This window comes from Mastacembelus armatus, chromosome 22 (assembly GCF_900324485.2).
Source record: "Mastacembelus armatus chromosome 22, fMasArm1.2, whole genome shotgun sequence".
In the NCBI taxonomy this organism is placed as follows: domain Eukaryota; kingdom Metazoa; phylum Chordata; class Actinopteri; order Synbranchiformes; family Mastacembelidae; genus Mastacembelus; species Mastacembelus armatus.
Genome location: NC_046654.1, coordinates 15,395,733 through 15,415,770, shown reverse-complemented (window position 1 = coordinate 15,415,770; position 20,038 = coordinate 15,395,733). Strand labels below are relative to the sequence as shown.

The 20,038-nt window shown below is 38.8% G+C and overlaps 2 protein-coding genes across 2 annotated transcripts; one reads left to right on the top strand and one right to left on the bottom strand.

The window, feature by feature from the left end:
* Nucleotides 1-708: 708 nt before the first annotated feature.
* metap1 (methionyl aminopeptidase 1) lies at nucleotides 709-11,440 on the bottom strand. The gene is made up of 11 exons (XM_026328548.2): nucleotides 11,278-11,440; nucleotides 10,123-10,174; nucleotides 9,783-9,892; nucleotides 9,200-9,260; nucleotides 5,929-6,020; nucleotides 5,754-5,837; nucleotides 4,794-4,932; nucleotides 3,940-4,071; nucleotides 3,358-3,501; nucleotides 3,179-3,244; nucleotides 709-2,753 (listed from the first exon to the last, which is right to left on the bottom strand). Exons 1-11 carry the CDS (start codon nucleotides 11,392-11,394, stop codon nucleotides 2,590-2,592), a joined length of 1,161 nt encoding a protein of 386 aa, XP_026184333.1. The 5' UTR covers nucleotides 11,395-11,440; the 3' UTR covers nucleotides 709-2,589.
* Nucleotides 11,423-19,506, top strand: eif4eb (eukaryotic translation initiation factor 4eb). The gene is made up of 7 exons (XM_026328648.2): nucleotides 11,423-11,550; nucleotides 12,697-12,800; nucleotides 14,758-14,853; nucleotides 14,967-15,030; nucleotides 16,104-16,217; nucleotides 18,616-18,755; nucleotides 18,855-19,506. Exons 1-7 carry the CDS (start codon nucleotides 11,533-11,535, stop codon nucleotides 18,967-18,969), a joined length of 651 nt encoding a protein of 216 aa, XP_026184433.1. The 5' UTR covers nucleotides 11,423-11,532; the 3' UTR covers nucleotides 18,970-19,506.
* The last annotated feature ends 532 nt before the right edge of the window (nucleotides 19,507-20,038 follow it).

Sequence of the window (20,038 nt, the reverse complement as noted above, 5' to 3'; positions counted from 1 at the left end):
CATCACACCATCTTCTCACATATGCAATAAAACATAACTAAAATTGGTGCAGTTTATGCAGAAGTATTTCACATAATGTAGAGTAAGACAAAACACTACTGAACATGTTGCAGTACTGTACAGTAAATATGGTTACATTTTGACTCAGATTTTTCAGTCATCTACATTGAATCCTATATTTATACATGACAAAATAATGATTATGATTTAACGTCAATTCACTGGTTTCTTTTGTTCTATAGTTACTGGTACATAACCCAGTGTTTTTACAATTAAGTTCATGATGAGCTAAAATATTAGTCATGTAGGAAAGCATATAGCAAAACATGCTGCACTACTGGGAGGTAATCAAGACCAGACATTGGTCATTTTTGTCTTTCCCTGATCAGAAATAATGTGCAATGTTCATCACGTTGTATTGATTTAATAATGTGTAACTAATCTAATAAGAGACACTGAAGCTTGTGCTAATGTTGCACTGTGGATTATGAGGCCTGAAAACCTTATGACGAGTCTTGATAAATGTGTTATTCTGGTTTCAAATGCAGTTTAGATTAGTTTACTTTAGTTTCAAATGCACTATCCTCCACAGATTTTAAAAAGGGATTAAGACTGACAGATTTCCAGATAGTCATTTCCAGGTAAATTAAACTACTTTGGGGATTTAGATCACAAGTTTATACAAGGACAAAGTCACTGACACAGAGCTACAGAAGAGTCATTTATTACTCCATTAGAAGAAATATAAAGATGGCAAAGAAACTGTGATCACATTAGTCCTCTGAAAATGCAGAATGAATTAATTGCTGCTCGCTTCAGTAATATCCCCACATCAAGGTAAATGGTGACTGTCGAGATAAAGGGAGAAATATCAGATAAATGTGCCTTGAGATGTCTGGCAAGTTTTAATTCCAATATTCACACCTTAAGGCTCAATTTGCTACACCAGGGCTATTGGAGACATGAGACAGAAGAGGAGTATTCGTCAAAGCAAAGTCCATCACTTAAACCACTTTGAGCTCAATGTTCATTACTCTCATTCTCGTTTCCATGCAGATGCTCTGTGGTTGCATCACAATTCTCAGAGAAAGCATGGCTGACGTCCACACTAGCTGTGCACTAACAAAAGCCACACACAGGATGCAGCGACTGATTCAGAATGCTTTTACTGGGTACATCAAACAGGCAAATGAGAAAATAGAAAATGAGTAAATAATATATGATAGTGAGCCAACAGCCTGGTATGAAGCATGTAATTAGATTTCTATTAAAAGCAGTAGAGAAATGAAATGAATAGTTTAACTTTTTGGGAAAGTAATTGAGTTTCTTGCCAGTAGTTAAAGACGATATCTGTTAAATCCAAAGCTAAGCAGGGGGACAGCTAGCTTAGCTTAGTGTAGCTCAGAATAAACTGTAGCTCATTTCTTTAATAACTGTAAAAATGCCAGGTTTTACAAGGTTTTCTTGCATGACGGATTTCTCAGCAATGCACACAGTCCCCTGTAAATCCACAATTTCTACTTTTTTCCACTTTGGTTTTTGTACAAATTAAACTAATGAGATACATATAAATTACTGAGCTTCAGAGGTGCTGGTGAGTGATTTTTGGACTTTAGACAGAGCCCGGCTAGCTGTTTCCACCTGCTGCTGATGCTGCTGCTGCTGCTGCTTTATGTTCTAAGCTAAGCTAAGCTAAATAGTTCTAGCTTCATTTGTAACGGACAGATAATAATATCAATCTTTTCTTGTAACTTTCAGCAAGAAAGCAAATAAGCCTTTTTCCTTAAACTATTCCATTCTATGTCTGTCAATCAAGACGGCTAATTTGAAAACCTAGGGAGCTGACAGATGCTGCTTTTTGTTGGTTGAAATCCAGATTTAAATTTGTGCTAAACCTTGACCAACTTTAATGACAATTTATTAATGTACATTATCTGTTAACAATTCAAACATATATCCTCTGAAGACATATTTGTATTTTCACAACAATGTATTGTCATTCATTATCTATTTAAATGACTAGTTATGGGTGTCCACAGGAGAGACGTTACAGTTGATGCCAAATAAATTAATAAATGCTTATATCTCCCGGGCGTTATGTTCCAGCTTCTGTGACTTTGCTGACCCTGTTTCCTCAAACTGTTTCCTACATATCTACCACCGCTGCTTCTTTTCAATTAATTTCTAGTAACTTCATATAAACTCTGAAGTTATAGGGGATGAGAGAAGAAGCAAAGCATGGTGTGCTAGCTGGACTTGCCCTGAGCTCTATACACCACAGACATCAAGTAGCCAGCCAGTAAAAGCTCTGGTTCGATATGACCCAGAGTTCAGAAGAGGCCTGATGTCAAGCCTGACCACTAAGCAAAATTAAATCTTATAAATACTCTCATGTTTACTTCAGAGGAAACAGTTTTCACTAATAAAGCAATCCACATTTGATATAAGACACATTCAAGTACTTCCATTTAGGTTCAAAGAGTGGTGTCTCTTGTTTGACGTGTGTGCGGGTGCGCATGTGTATGAAACCCAGAGACGGTGGGTGCCCCGTGTGTCTAAAGTCCAGTGTTTGGTGTATTCCGGTCCAGCCTACATTTGGCTCAGGAAATGAGCGCGACCGCTCTCCAGACGGCGAGTGAGGATCTCGCAGCCGGTCTCCGTCACCAGCAGAGTGTGTTCAAACTGAGCCGAGCGCTTCCCATCTCTGGTTACTGCCGTCCAGCCGTCAGGCCATGTCTCGTCTTGCCAGCCACCTGAGAGAGACAGAGAGAGAGACAGACCAGACAGAGAGACAGACAGACAGACCAGACAGAGAGAGAGAGACAGACAGACAGACAGAGAGAGAGAGAGAGAGAGACAGACCAGACAGAGAGAGACAGACAGACGTCTTTAGCTATTACACCATCAATTAAACAGATTTGTGCAAACAAACACTTCAGTCGATATCCGTGAGGTATAAAATGTCTTTATTAAGATGATGGTAAAGCCAAGTCATTCTTAGTATGAGGCTAAAGTGTAAAGGTGACAAAGTTTTTTGCTCCAATTGTCTGGTTTTATGCTAGAGCTAGAACTCTAGAGAATTGTTCTGTTGAATTAAGTTTAGTTTTTAATCATTCAAAATGTGGTTAATTATCAATATTGTGGTCCAGACTGTTTATAGAAAGGCAGTTACACTCACCTTCACATATCATGGGCTCAATGGTGAACACATGGCCAGGCTTCATAACTCCAACTGCTTTGTTTTCTGGGAAGTGAATGAGCACAAGAATCACGCTGTTGCTTGGGAACATTAGGAAATTCAATACCAACTTTCAGAGATTTAGGACTCTGTAGATGGTAGGTATGTTGACTACTTACTGGCATAGTGTGGCACATTGGGAGCAGTGTGGAAAAGTCTGTGGATGCCGTGGCCACAGTAACTCCGTACCACAGAAAAGCCATTGGCCTGAGCATGCTTCTGGATGATGTTACCTAATTCTCTGTAGCGAATACCAGGCTTCACTGTAAAAATGTAAGCAAATGATTGGAGGCTTAATGCTTGAATTTTTAGACTATAGTATTTAACAATTTTTAAAAATTAATAATTATTTCAGCCAAAAAAAAAAAAAACAGACCACAATTTAAGCTCATCTGTGACCATGAAAGATAACTTTTTTTTCTTTTTTTTCCTCCATGGTGAATGAATAAATATATATATATATATATACACACATATCACTTCACTTGTTTATCCCACAACATCATATGAAGCTGTGTACATAAAAACTCTATTGCTAAAACTTTACTGTAAAATCAATATTCAAATACAGGAGAAACCTAAAGTAGTTTGTGGTGGTAAAAAAAGTTGAAAAGCCCACTCATCTGTGACAAGGGCGTCACTCCAATCTCAGGTGAATGAGCACAATCAGTAAGAATAAAAAACAAAGGCTGATATCCTACCAGAGTCGATGGCTTGCATAAGGCATTCATATGTGGTCTGAACCAGCTTCTTTGCTCCTTCATCCACTTCTCCGACAAAGAAGGTTTCATTAAGGTCACCGTGGAAACCGTTGTGGTACACAGTGATATCCACTGTGTAGGAATGAGATGATGAATATGTGACAGTCACTGTGTTACAAGACAATGTCTTGATTCTATCAACTCAAAAAACTACTAAATGTGCCTGAAACATTTGATAAAAGTAGGAAGTGGGTGAACATGGACTTAAGAAAACACTGATCAAGGTTAAACAAAATGTCGCTAAAAACAAACTGCAGATGAAACTTCTCATGGATAAATTTGGAATCTTTCCCCTTAAGTCGAAAAACAGAGGCGAGGATCTGACAAGCAAAGCCCCACTGGTAAAGGTTAATGAAACAATTTGTCTTGTCAGACAACGCAGCGAGAGATAAGTTGCTGGCAAGTACTCCATCAGATGCTCTGAGGGGAGTGGTGGACGGAAGATGCCACCTTAGCAGAAATATTCATAAAGACTCTAAAATTGGCGAGACTCCTGCTGACACCATTTCAAGATGGTGGTACAACTATTTGTCACTGGGGAGAAATCATTTTTCTCCAGTCTCTTTAATAAAACATTTCTCTATATCCAAACTTCACTTAACTATTCACAGAACTTGGTTTGACACTGAGAATATGAGAAGACTTAGGTGTTTAACAGTAGTGATTTAAAGGACGAGTTAATGTAAGGTTTGCTTGAGGGATTTCAAACATATAAAAACATAGACAGTCACTAAAATTTGGATACTGTGACTCTTAATTCCTTAAAACTCCAATGCGAAGTGTGATCTACATACCATTGAGGATATCTCCTTCCTGCAGAGGTCTCCTATCTGGGATGCCATGACAGATGACTTCATTGACAGATGTGCAGCAGGATTTGGGAAAGTTATAGTAGTTGAGAGGAGAGGGGTAGCAGTTCCTTGCTGTACAGGCCTGGACAATCAAAGCGTGTTGGTTATAGAGACAGCAGTGAAGCAATGAGTAAGAAAATCAATAATCTGTGACATATATAACTATCAGTGAGCCTTTCCCCTCACATAGCTGCCCTACGGCCAGCCCTAACCCTATCATCACAACTCTAATACAATAATCATACACGGTCGGCCGTTGTTTTATATGTATCTGTTTAAACATGAGATGTGATGTGTGTACAAGTCAGAATATGGTAAAAATCTAACTGAAGTTGAAGTTGTGGGTCCACAGCACAGGCATCTGTTTACATGTAGCAACCCACTGTTACATTATTTATCAATAGTATCTTATAAATGAAAGAGATTTAAACAAGAGTCTATGGTCATGCCAGCAGCTCTATGAGGCTGTGGTGCTTTGGGCTGAATGAACTGAACATTGGTATGTTAAGATGCTCACAATGACAATGCCAACATGCTAATATTTAGCAGATAATGTTTAATCAGACTTTACCAAATACCAATAGTGTTTGCTAAATAGCACTAAACAGTAGTATGAAGTTTGAAGGTATTTGGTAAAATCCAAAGTAGCGGATTAATTTCAGTTGTGACCTGTTGATGTCAATAGATAAAAATCAGAGCTGGTACGATACATGTTGCACTGGGAACAGATCTCTATACCAAGTCTAAAATCCCCTCATGGTGATAGTAAAGCAAAGGTCAGGGGATCACAACATGAATGTGTGTAGAAAATCTATCTATTACTGGTAGTATGGGGGCTAGATATTAAGTTGTGATGGTTTGGGCAAGGGGCAAGGGAATACATTATGTAAAGTATGTACATACCATGTGCACAGCGTGGTCAATTTCTTCTGTTGTAACACCCGGCTTTACCATCATGGCTGCAAGGTCCAGGACTTCTCGTGCAAGCTGCAAATAACATATGCCCAAGCAAAAATGTAATACATGGAAGACTTGACAATAGAAACAATATAATGGCGACATCAGTCAGATTTATTACCTTGCACACTACTCTCATGCCTTCAATGTCTTCAGGAGAAAGGATCTTAATCTGTGATGTCCCCTTCAGAAACTGCTCAGACTCAGACATCCCTGTGGGATGAAACAAGGACAGAATTCTGGCATCATTCACACATCAATACTCCAGAAAGCTGATGAGTTCACTCAAAGAGAATTTCCCAAAGCAGCTGTTGTCAATCTTTTTAATTTTCAGATGTGGCATTATCCATCACCATCAGCTGGATTGTTAAAAATAATTGGTGGAATTTCAACTGATACCCAGTGTGAGAGAATGCCATGTGGATACTTTACAACCAGGCAGTCAGGTCTGGCACACTGACACTCTGGCACCTAACACTATAGCCACCCTTACTATCAGATTTTACCTTCTGTGGTGTCTGACGCCTGGCAGCTCCAGCAGGTCAAATTCAACAACAGACAATGATGAGAGGAGATTGTGTTTTACTAATTAAACAGAAATCCCTTTAAATAATAAATGCACATCTGCAGCAAAAACTCTACTATCTACAGCAAAAGCCAAGTCTGCTCTCAGAAAGCCATAGCTAGAATTTCAGACTAGGTTGAGCTATTAATGTAGCAAACTTTCAGTGATCCTTGTGCATTCGCGTTTGTTGATATTTGGTCAAGTAAAGGTAAAACCTTTATGGTGTTACATTTAAACACAAAAAATAAGTAACAAGAATGATTTCATTCCCAACCAGTGAACAAGTCTGAAAAAGCGACTTCAATAATTGGACCATCTTAAAGGATTGCCTTTTAATCTAATTTTGGGTCATACCTGTGGGACTCCCTTCTTTAGCATTGCTCTGGGCGTGCAATGTCAGCCCTGTTTAAAATCCCATCTTTAATTTAAGCCCTTTTTCTTATATTTAATAAATGACATATTCTTTGAAAGTTTTTTGGTCAGTTTTGTTAACCTCTGCTTTATTACACCTTGAATACATTACATACAGTGCATACATTTTATTGTGATATTCAAAGTGCATTGCAGTGCTATAGATAAGCAGCTGCTGCTACAGAGACTGCACTACAGCATCACAAGCGCAGGAGCAGAGGCAGCTTCTAATGACACTCGCACTGTGGACTCAGAGGAACAGAGCAGGACTGTTACTGTTAGAGACCAACATAAGGACGGGTTGCGCTGGATTCAGCTTGACAACAAATTGGACAACCTGTATTTTAACTCTAGATTAAACAGTATTCTGTTCTTATACTTTAAAACAAGCTGGTCAAAGCACTGGAGTCATCAACAATTCGCTGATCTATTATTTATTAACTCAACAAAATTATTGCTGGATGAACATGAACAGTTGCCTAGCAACATGGACTTTAGACAGGTTTGTGTACAAGTCAAATAGAGCCCTCCTTTTGACCCGAAGAGCCTACACTGCGAGTGCAACAATCAATCAGACTTACTCATGCTTTGATATAGCTGCACAGAAAAGAAGCCATGTATAAGAAAAATCACATTGTGTGAACATTATAATGCCTTTATAATGGTGCAGTTCACAGTGATGTAACAGTATTAAAAGTTAATGTATGTTTAAAAACAAAACAAGCAAAAAATAACAATAAAATCCAGGTTTGGCTTGAGCTCAACAACAGTGATATCTAACACTAGCCTGTAACTGGGTTTCAGTCCCTGAACAGGCATCACCGGAGAATAAAAGGAGACTGTAACCATGGCTACCGGAGTATGGATCTATGTAGTCAGATGACAAGGATGTAGAGGTTGCCATGGTTGCACAATGAATGACTTGCCCAGAGAAACAGATGTAAATAAGGCAGGCTTCAATTATGGCTTTCTGATAATTAAAAACAAAAGAAGTAGACTGGTCATAAAAACCAAAGTGTGACAGCACAATTGTCAGAAGGTTTACTTTCCCCTGCAATAAATCTATTGCAGTTTTGGCAACAAATGCAGTGGTGGAAACAGATCATTCTGAGATATTTGGGGCTGTTTAACAGGAAAATCAATTCCAGTTCAAGCTTTGATAAAAATGTAATCAGGAGAAAGCCAATGAGGAATAGCATACACTCCTGAGAAATCAATCTGGGAAAAAAGCACCAATAAACAGTGTTTTTCGTTATAACACTGAATCAAATGAACTTCAGTGAAATGATAGAAGTACCAATATTCCTACTCAGAATAAACATCTCTTTCTGAAACTAAGTGCAGCATTTCAGCCACACACACCAACCAATGATTCAAATGCACATTTACAGATTGCTGGTTACGAATGTTACTACATTGTGTCATGTCTAACTCCGTTTACTTCTTAGAATAACACTTTCATAAAAAAAACAGTTGTGTCTTGCCATCAATTTGTTAACTGAGGCTAAATGAATAACAAACTAGTGACAGAACAGCATCTAAGAAGTTACTGGTGAGTAATTTGCACTTTCAACTGCAACAACATTTATAGAAGTGCTAGTCTTGTTCTTCATCCAGTTCTGTCTTCAGCATTGGCAAGAGGGTTACAAGATACCAGACTACTCAGTTGCTGTCCAATGATCTCATCTGTGTTGTCATGCAAAAAGTATATAAAAGCCCTGTACAGATGACTACATAGTTTATGTTACTGTAACACAGGTTACTGTCTAAGGCACTGCTATTATGGGTTCCTTACCATTAGTGGTATTAAAACTATCTGTGGTGGTGGTTTCTATGGTAATCAGAGCAGGACATTGTGATATTTATTCTGTAAATGGGAATTCTGGCCCCAGGTGGCATGACTGAGGAGTAACCAAAATCATAAATAATTAGGAAAACCAGGACATATCTCATGCTAATCTCCGACAAACAGTTGTTGAAATATCTTGCTCAAAAGTACAGAACTAGACAAAGAGACCACATTGTTTTAGTCCTGCAGCTCATGTGGCAAATTATACCCTGACCAGTAAAATCTATGAGTATTAGGTGAATGTAAACACCTCTTAAAATGATTGTCTTGTTTTTGCATGTGTTTTGCATTTTCAAACAGACTCGTGTGTCTATAGTGACACAAACAAAATTACTACAAATGCTACACAAACTTCAAACTGTTTAACTAGCGTTTCCCATGATGGCAACGTGGTGTTCAAATATTAAATATATTTGAGAACAATAATTTACAAATCATTTAATTTAAACACTTGAGCTTAAAAAAAAAAGATAGCAAAGCTGTGAGTCAGGACTGACCCAATATGATGAAGAAAAAAAATATATTATAAAGTTTATATTATGTTTTGTGAGAAAGAAGTGTGGTTACCTCTGGGATGATCAGCATAATCGGGTCTTTGGATATTACTGGGCACAAGCCTCATGGGAGTCTACACCAGGAAGGGCCAATGAGATAATTGTGTTACATGGACTCCACATAGATCAGTACTTACATAAGAAAACACCTGAAGCAAGGCACATTTTTTCCTATAAAAATAATAAACCTGTTTTCTGTCTATCCTCCACTGTAACGTATTCAAAATAAATATGCAACAACCGGTGACTCTGTTTTAGATTTAGTCTTAAAAATACACATTGAGGTGTATAGTACACAGGAGTTTGTATAATGCCCAAAGCCATTCACCTGTGTTAATAAACTGGCATGCTTTCAGCTGTTTAGCGTGCAGACTTATTTTACAAAAGGGTAACATTTAAAAAGTTGGTTAAACATTAAAGAAAGGTTAGCTATGCTGAAACTTTCTCTACCTAGTTGCTAAAAAACATTGGTGACAAGAATCAGTTTAGCACCAGTGAACACAGCCAAACAGAGACAAAGGCAATGGCACTATTGATGTCGTTCTAAATGAATCACAGACGGTAAAATCAAATTTTTTTTAGTAGTACAAACTTACCAGAGGGTAGTAAGGGCGTAGTTTTCCTGTGTAGCGGTAGCCTGGCCACGGGTCTGTGTTGACCTCCTTCTCCATACAATTCTTGGATTCATTCTGGTTCTTGTCTTCCTCTGGCAAGACACAACACAAAGTATCTAAAGCATCTGGCACCTCTGTGTCAGTGATCAATTGGTATCATACACTCTTCACTTTCCAGAACATCATGGATGGGTTATAAACTTATAATTGAACCAAAAACCTCAAAAATGATGTGTAACTTATTTAGTTGAGGTCAGTGAGTCCAACACAGGGCAAAGTGCATGATCAAAGTGCATACTGGACAGTGATCAGTGACACCTACTTGCTTTTTTGTGGAGCAGCTTGTGAGAAGCCCAGCTTCCTTTGAAACATTCCTAGAAATGAAAACACAAAGTAATGAGTAAGTATAGTGACATAAAGATACAGTATATCTATCCAAAATACACTTAACTAATGTGTAATAATCACGTTTGTGGTCAATGAATTTGTGCTGATATATAACGTATTATTTACATAATTATCACTGTGTGTGCCTTTATTGAAGAGAAACCGTAAGTATAACGGGCAGGGTTGGGGTGCATGGCAAAGACATGTAGGGTCAAATACCATGGCACCATTCAAAGTGTCACCCAAACCAAACTTTAGTCAAACACTGTATTAGATCTACTCTGTGCTACAGAGAAACATGCACTGTAATGCATTTTTGGCTGAGACCATTCAAATGTAAGTGCCTGCTTAAAGAAACATCAACCACAAACCTTGTTAATACTAGAATATTATTTAATATCATTACTCTCTCCATGAAGGAAAGGCCACTGTGGTGACACAGGATCTGTCAGGACACCTGGTCTGTTCAGACCCTGCTCAGCTGTATGTTAACACCAGAGAGCAGTTTCTATTAATAGGCAAAACTCGACCAAGTGTGCAGGCTCGCCCATAAGCAAAACTGACAGATTTGTGAATGGGGTTTGGTTTAGCAGGACTGAAAGCACCAGGATGTATTTTGGGTCAAGCATCGTGGCACCAGGGGACCTGTCACACAACCTGTGGTAACTTTACGACCCAGATATCACTGTTTGCAGTCTACAGCACTGGTAGAGTCTCTGGTTCCTACACAATGCGCATTATATTTTACCCTGTCACGACAATAACTTCATGCTGTGGTACTAAAACAGATGTATCACTCACTTCAGCTAACCAGCCACCAGGTAACGTTAGCTAGCTAAAGGTTTTGGCTCGGCGTACAGTTACAGAGACAGCATCAGTTACAATCGCCCACCGGATCTCTCACCCTCAGCGGTCTGCGAAGCACCACACACCCAGGAGTCGCTGGTTCAGTCAAACTAATGTGTTTTTAGCGCTGTACCTAAACATATCTACCTAGCTTGACAGCTAGCAGCCTCGTGATGAGACACGGGGCCCAGGTGTGGGGCCACGGCCGACATTGAACCCGGACAGCCAGAGAAAGCAGCGGTACCTGTGAACAGAAATAGGAGCCTTGGATACCAAGCTTGATACATGTGGGGCACTGAAGTTTGGCGTCCTTGCTGCAGCCCTCTGTCTCACACTCCCTTCTCACCTCGGTGCTCGCCATGCCTTCGTCTGCAGCAGAGGGGTGGAGTCCGGACGAGCAGCCAGCCAGCGGCGGCACACGGCGCATGTGCGCAGCGGGCTCGTCACGCCGCTCCGCTCGGTCCAATCAATAGAAACTTTCCTAACAGAGATTTGTAAGATGGCGACGGCCGAACCGGTGAGCACTTTTTCAAGAACATATCAAAACATTTGGGGGGCTTCGTGCTTTGATGGTGGGGTCACGGCGTCTGTAAAGTGTTTGTCTGTCTTTAAACATTAGTCCTGAGGTAAAGTCTCGCGGTTATTGTCATCACATGTGGTGTTTTGACCATTTTAAACCGGGTCTTCTGTGCCACGACCTAAGCGTAAAGAGGAATGGTTGTGTGCGGAGGTCTCCCAACTTTAAGGCTGACGTTACAGCGAACTAACTCACCGACGTGCAGCACAGACAACCTCAACAAAACCGGCGGCTGCGCGGTTGTTTCGGGTCTCTGTTAAAATTCATGCTGGAGAAACGACGTTTTTTTTTTCTAAACACTTATGTTTATTTTAGACTATTGAGAAATTCTTCGTGAGGAATAATAGGTTTGTTTGTGTAGCTAAAAGTGCAGCTGTCATAATGAGTTGTCACCGTTTCCAACTCACCTCTAAGCTACTTTAAGTTTTAGAGCAGCTATTTTAGTAGCTAAGTTTAACTGAGACTTAAATTATATTAAACGACTAGAAAGACAACTTCATAAGTAGTTTCCCCGGTACACGGTGTTTGGTGTCTGACATTAGGGTCTTAATGTTATAGATGTGTAACTTTGTACCAGGCTCGGATTAATTAAGGCGCTAGACACATGAATGGAAATTTCGTGGTGTTGTTTCCCTACAAGCATCTTTGGACGGACTCAGTCGAGTCTAGCAGCCAGCTTTCCCCCGCCACTAGCGGGTCATATTAGCCCTGAGTCACACTTAACCAGAGCAGCGTCACAGTGAAATGTGTACCAGATGTTCGCATCGGGTTTCATAAGTAAACGCCTGCGTCACAGAATTTCCTTTTACGATAATTAAATGTTATTTAGGAGATTGCTTATCTCATTTGAGATTAGAAGCAACGCCATTGTGTTGACAGCTGGGCTCTTTCTAAAATTTGACTTGTATTTATTTGTACCACCGAAGGGAAGGGTTAGTGTAGCTAACCAACAACTATAAAGTTGTGCTGCAGGATCATTTCTGCGGTTACAAACACACTATGAAAATATAATTTGAATGGGCAATAGAAAGCCCTCCTGCCACTTTGTCTTATTTGTAGTTGACTTCTACCCAACTATTTCTTTAGGAAACAAACCCAAGTCCAACCCACACTGATGAAGATGGAGCTGAGGAGACTGGACAGGAGATTGTGAGCCCAGAGGCCTACATCAAACACCCACTTCAGAACAGGTTATGGTCTACAATTATCATGAATTTAATTAATTACAAAACGCACACAGTATTTGATCTAACATCTTAATATTTCAAAGTGATGTAGCAGGTACAATGTCCAAAGGTCACTCTCTAAAGCAGTCATCATCACTCTGTGACATCAAATCACTTATTAATTTTCTTAGTAAGCAGAAAACAGGAATGATTGTGATATTATTTTAATACTAATAGGTGCTTAAGTAAGCAAAAATGTGGGGTTTTGCTTTCTGCTTTTTGTCTGTGTAAACTTTTTTTAGGTTTTGGACTGCTGGTCACACAAAACAAGAAGCCAAAAGATGTCACCTAAGTTAAAGTCATGTAAAAGCAAGTGGGGCTGCAACTAACAATAATGTTTATTATCTGTTAATCTGTTGATTGCTGTCTCAGTACGAGTGGCTGATGTGGGTATGTGTATGGATGTATAAATGTGAAAATGAAAAAAACTTAATGCATCATTATCTTCCAAAAAAAGATTTGTGATTTATGCATCACACAATTGTTTGACCAGTAGACATCGTGTGTAAACTCAGTGACCCTTTGTCCACGTAGCTGAATGGGATCAGCTCATATAAAAGTGAAGCGAGACCTTCACCCAAAACAAGAACTTCTTCTCTGCTGTATTCACAGAGAGAAGCTGGGCATTTTCTTGATTTTTAACTTTATCCAGCAGCAAACTTTATGATATTGCATTTTATATAAATGTATTTCAGTGGTTACCTATAGCACTGCTACTGTCTGTGTGTTTACTGCTCTTCCTGTGTTAAATTGGCTTTCCTCTCACAGTCCAAACAGATGCAGTACAGTAGACTGGAGACCTTTATATCCCCACAAGACTGTGATTGTCTGAGATAGCCTTGTGAACTGTTCAATTGTTTTCCTCTGAATCCATACTTTGATATGTGCCAGCTCCATTTTTTGCTGAATATCAATAAGCAATGAATGAATATTTTTTATGTATATTTAAATTCCACCTGCATATTATTATCCTAAAGTGTGAAAGAAAAGAGCCAAGCTTAAACAGAAAGCCAGTCTGCTAAAGGAAAAGCTGGACCCTAAATGTTTTATTGGTGCCTCACAGCTCCTATTGTGAGCTTTGAAATTCAGTGACAATTGGCAATAACTGTTGGTTCAACTTAAATGGTCAAATAACCAGAATTGCTGACAATGAAAGTGGTGCAAAATGACTAAAATGTCCTTATTTTTCTTTGTTGATTCCAATAGACCAGTAAACAAAGTACAGTGGAAACGATACAAGTCTACCGCCTGACATTTAGTAATTTTTCTACAGGATTGTGGACTGCATGAGTCTACCCTACAATGTATTAGATGGCAAAGTAACACCCTGTACAAGTCCAACAAAGAGCCTATACAATATGTAATCCCTCAGATTATGGCCTGTAATCAAGCATTCAAATGTTTTGCCAGACAGGCTAACAAGGAATGCACAAATGTACCATAAACTAAAGCCTATTGACAGCTTACTTTTCAGACTGTGTGGTAAGTGTATACAATTCAACCCCAGGGAAATAATTTTATATCATTTGACTTACTGGTATTCTATTTCTGACATTGATTTGAACTGATCTCGTTAAAAAAACACCACCTATGCCAACTGACAGATTAGCTGCTTTAATGTATTTATAATGGACACACAGTCACACTTTTCTTTATTATTCCTTAACCTAAAGAGCTTCAGGCAGTTGCTGAGTAATAATATTCAGCGCTAAACAAGTATGGCACAGTGTCACAATTAATTGGACCAAGAGAGTGATGGGTTAATTTACTAAACAGTTTGTGTCGGCAGCATCCAGGTGCATCCATACCTCGCTCATTTGCTCCGAAGCTGAGTGGTTTTTGGTTACTCCTGCTTACCTCCTCTTTAATTAGGAGCTTGTTATTTCTATGCAAATTCTCTTTTCCTGTTTCTGCCCAACAGATGGTCTCTGTGGTTCTTCAAGAATGACAAGAGCAAAACATGGCAGGCCAACCTGCGACTCATTTCTAAGTTTGACACAGTTGAAGATTTCTGGGCGTAAGGCACAATAAATCTCTCTTTTTTTCTGTACATCCATGGAGTGACTGAAGCACTAAAATGTCAAGAGTGCATACAGTTGTCAACAGCTGGTTTTGCTCTTTTCATTTCAGTCTCTACAACCATATCCAGCTATCAAGCAACCTCATGTCAGGTTGCGATTACTCTCTTTTTAAGGTTGGTTTGATTTATTTACCATTTATGTCAATAAGCCAGGAGTGAGGGGTTAAAGTGCACATTCAAATGTAATAAAAATCAGGGTTTTGTTACTTTCACATGTCAGTATTCTCTCTGGTGCTGAGAAAGGTAATTCATATGTCATATTTCAGTGTCCACAGTTGCATTATTACTATGTTCAAGGACAGGAGTATTATGCTCAGTGAAATTAAAATAGCCATGTTCATAGCTATATCATTTTTTCTTTATGGTGTAATACCACATTTACATAGATATGAGATAAAACATGCACATTTTATGGAGACAATAGATAGGATGAGAAGTAATTTTTGATAATTAGTTGAACAATGGTGGTCTCACCATTCTGTCAAACAGTTTTTTTTAAATCACCATTGAACTGATATTGTAATAGTTTAACAAAAGCTTACCAATTTTTATGACAATATATTCAGCTATTTAAGACCAAAACGACACCTAATTGAACTGACAAGATAAAGAGTTGCAATCAAAGTATCATTGCTCGCGAGCAGGCAAACAAAGACAGAAGTGGGCAGGATTATTCTGACTAAATCTGTCTGTACCAACACAGAGCTCATCAGCTTAAAAGAGCTCATTTAACCAGATGTGATAATAGAAAATAAGAAGTCTGGGTGGAAGTTTTCACTGAGTTGAATGGCAGGAGGCTGCAAGCAGTACTAATTATACTGTTTGAGGTAGGTGATGATAGTACTATGCAGTAATCAAATATGCAGTCTTTTATCGGTATGCCTTTATTGAAATGACGAGCAGAATCAACTATGGCAAAGACTAACTAGCGGGTGAATTGGTTTATGAGCAGCATTACATGTCATTTTTACTAATTTTACATGTGAAACTAATAAAAAGTAACTGTAGTTTTCCAGCTGCAAACTCAGATTCACAAAATTTTTACTGTGATTATTTAAGAGTTAAGATAGTAATTTTTTTTCTTGCAGGCAACATTGAAAACCTGTTGAAACCTTACCTTTGGTGGCTATTTGGCAGTTGTGGGGCATGTTTGGAATGTGTATTGACAATTTCAACCACTGCTGCAGGATGGCATTGAACCCATGTGGGAGGATGAGAGGAACAAGCGTGGCGGACGCTGGCTGATCACATTGACCAAGCAACAGAGGAGATTAGACCTGGACCGCTACTGGCTAGAAACTGTAGGTTTGGCTATGGCTGCTGTGCTTTGTATTCTGTGCAGTGTTGAGTGTCTGAGCAATATGATGAATCATTTCTTGAGCCTTTTCCAAAATTAGTGCTTTTATCACCTTCTGGAAGCTATAATTAGTTATATTAGCGATTACATTTATCACCGTCCTGATAAGGGTCATTACATCCACTTCTCATACTGAATGGAGCCAACATTGTTGTGATGTTCTTGTGGTTTTGCACAACAAAGTCTACAATGATAATCTAAGTAAACAAATTATTACCCCGACTAGATCTGGAGCCACAATACCATCAAATGAGAGCATCAAAAAATTGGGCTGTGAAAGGCGTAATCTAAATTCACAACTATAGGTAGGGGATCCAAGAGAAATCATCACAGTCAAACAACAGGTGGTTTTAAATGGTGAAAACAAGTGAGGAGGTTGAAACATTGCTGCATCTACATCGTACTGTTTACTTACAGAACCCCAGTGGGATGTACTAGGCATGTCGTTCTTGTAATTGTGAGTCAGATATTTCTGGAATTTCTGATGCTGACTACACTGACTGGCACTTTAAAACAACTTCAAACTTGTCAACATACTGTTTGCAGAAAGCTAAAACTTAACACAAATATGTTTGATTTAATATATTTTCCTGGAACTACACATTTGTATTTGGTTTCTTTCTTAATGAACTGCTCAATATGTAATACAATATCTTATTATTTCAGCTCATGTACTGCACATTAGTCATACTGATTGTTTGGTTTGTATAAAAAAAACCTGATTTTAGTTTTATTACTTGAAAAAGCTACAGTGGTGTGAAAAAGTGTTGGCCTCCTTCCTGTTTTCTTATTTTTTTGCATGTTTGTCACACTTTGTTTCAGATCATCAAACAAATCTAAAGTAACACAGGTAAACACATCATGCAGTTTTTAAATGAAGGTTTTTATTATTAAGGGAAAACAAAATCCAAAACTACATGGCCCTGTGTGAAAAAGTGTCCCCCCCCCCCCCTCCCGTTAAAACATAACTTAGCTGTGGTTTATTACACCTGAGTTCAGTTCCTCTAGCCATACCCAGGCCTGATTACTGCCACAACTGTTCAAGAAATCACTTAAATAGGACCTGCCTGACAAAGTGAAGTAGACCAAAAGATCCTCAAAAGGTAGACATCATGCTGAGATCCAAAGAAATTCAAAAACAAATGAGAAAGAAAGTAATTGAGATCTGTCAAGTCTGGAAAAGGTTATAAAGCCGTTTCTAAAGCTTTGGGACTGCAGCGAACCACAGTGAGAGCCTTTATCTACAAATAGCAAAAACATGGAACAGTGAAGAACCTTCCCAGGAGTGGCCGGCCGACCAAAATTACCCAAGAGCGCAGTGACGACTCACCCAAGAGGTCACAAAAGATCCCACAACAACATCCAAAGAACTGCAGGCCTCACTTGACTCAGTTAAGGTCACTGTTCATGATTCCACCATAAGAAAAAGACTGGGCAAAATGGTCTGCATGGCAGAGTTCCAAGACGAAAACCACTGCTGAGAAAAAAGAACATAAAGGCTCGTCCTCAAGCTGAAGCAAACTTGGATTCTGCAGCAGGACAATGATCCAAAACACACCAGTAAGTCCACCTCTGAATGGCTGAAGAAAAACAAAATGAAGACTTTGGAGTTGCCTAGTCAAAGTCCTGACCTGAATCTGATTGAGATGCTGTGGCATGAACTTAAAACGGCGGTTTGTGCTCGAAAACCCTCCAATGTGGCTGAATTACAATTCTGCAAAGAATTCAAAATTCCTCCACAGCGCTGTAACAGACTCATTGCAAGTTATCGCAAACGCTTGATTGCAGTTGTTGCAGTTAAGGGTGGCCCAACCAGTTATGAGGTTTAGGGGGCAAACACTTTTTCACACAGGGCCATGTAGTTCTGGATTTTGTTTTCCCTTAATAATAAGAACCTTAATTTAAAAACTGCATGATGTGTTTACTTGTGTTATCTTTGACTAATATTTAAATTTGTTTGATGATCTGAAACAAAGTGTGACAAACATGCAAAAAAAACAAGAAATCGGGAAGGAGGCCAACACTTTTTCACTCCACTGTATATTGTAAACTGCTGCAACATAACATGTTACTGGTACTCAGAGTTTTACTTTTGGTTGCAAAAGTGAAGTAAATCCATAAAATGTAAAAGCTGAGAATTGCAGCATTGCTTGTTCTAGCAGACCTAAATGAAACACTTACACAGCTAATAGCTCAAAGCTCAAAAATCTTGCTGCCTCAAGGTGACAAAGCTAACAGTGTACAAGGCCTTCCTCTTTTATGCATCTGTGGAGGAGTTACAGTTAAATTCAGAGTCATCGTGTCATGACAATAGCTTTTATTCCTCTACGTGCCATCACCAGCTCCTGTGCTTAGTCGGAGAGGCCTTTGACGACTACAGCGATGATGTCTGTGGAGCAGTGGTCAACATCCGTACAAAAGGAGATAAAATTGCCGTCTGGACATCAGATTATGAGAACCGGGAAGCTGTTACACACATTGGGTGAGACAGGTCTTCAATATCAGTTAGTTTTTATACTACATGTGATGAAACTCTGTGCCTCTTTTTACTCTCTCTCTCTCTCTTATTTCCGATCAACAGGAGAGTTTACAAGGAGCGCTTGGGACTTCCCATGAAAATGACTATTGGCTACCAATCCCACGCAGACACAGCTACCAAAAGCGGTTCCACCACCAAGAACAAATTTGTTGTTTGAGAAGTGCCCTATGTGCCTCTTTCATTTTCTTGTCTTATTTGTTGTTGGTGCATATGTTTACTTTGCTGCAAAGACTCTGCGGAATGCAATCTGGAAGAAAAAAAAACAAAACAATCCAAGACTAGATGCCAAATGTTTCCATAACCTGCCCAGGACTTGAACCACGGGAAAAAAAGAAACCTGGAAAACTGATTAACATGAATCTTTCAAAACACTAAGAGGTATGACATTTGGATGACATTTAGAGTGCTGCATACTCTGCTAAAGAAATTGGTGATTTTTTTTTTTTTAATGGCAGGGAATTCTGAAATGCAAAAAATGTATATTTCTCCCATTTTTTTACAGCATTGTTGACTTGCTGTAATAATGACATTAAACCATTTTAATTTATTGTATTAATTTGCCTGCATATTAATAGATTGTTATACCTTTTATGCTTTTTTTTGCCATGAACTATTGCACGTAATCAACCTTTTTAAAGTATTTCATGACTCATATTCGAGTGTTAATATAATTAAAATGTTGGTTTTGCAAATATTAACATAAATTGTGGAATATTTTTGCAACCTGTAATTGGTACATTTGTGTGATTATGAATGCTTTTTAAATTGCAGTGGTGCATTGTAGGAATGATTTGTAGTGTTTCAGTTTTATCTACCTTACATTGAAAGGTATAAAGGCTGAGGACCATTATCTTAGACCATTCAGTAGCTTCCTAGCGATTATCTATATTTCCACTGTATAAAATCAATCTTTATAAAAAAAAAAAAAAACGGCAACATCTATTCCTGTGCTTCCCAACAGTTAGGAATTCTCTGTTAGCCACAGCTGCTGTGAAAGTGACAAACTGAAATCCACCCACCCCATCATCCTGAGATCCTTGAAAATGTCATTATAAAAGGACTTTAAAAGAAAGGTTATTTGGCCAACACTCAGTTCATTGCCATGAGGGCGGCTTTAAAAATGTCACTTCAAAATGACAAAAACCATCACATTCTCAAGGATCTAAGTTTTTTAAGCCAGAAGGCAAAGCATCTACATCTAGAGCCCACTTGGTCTGATGATGCAT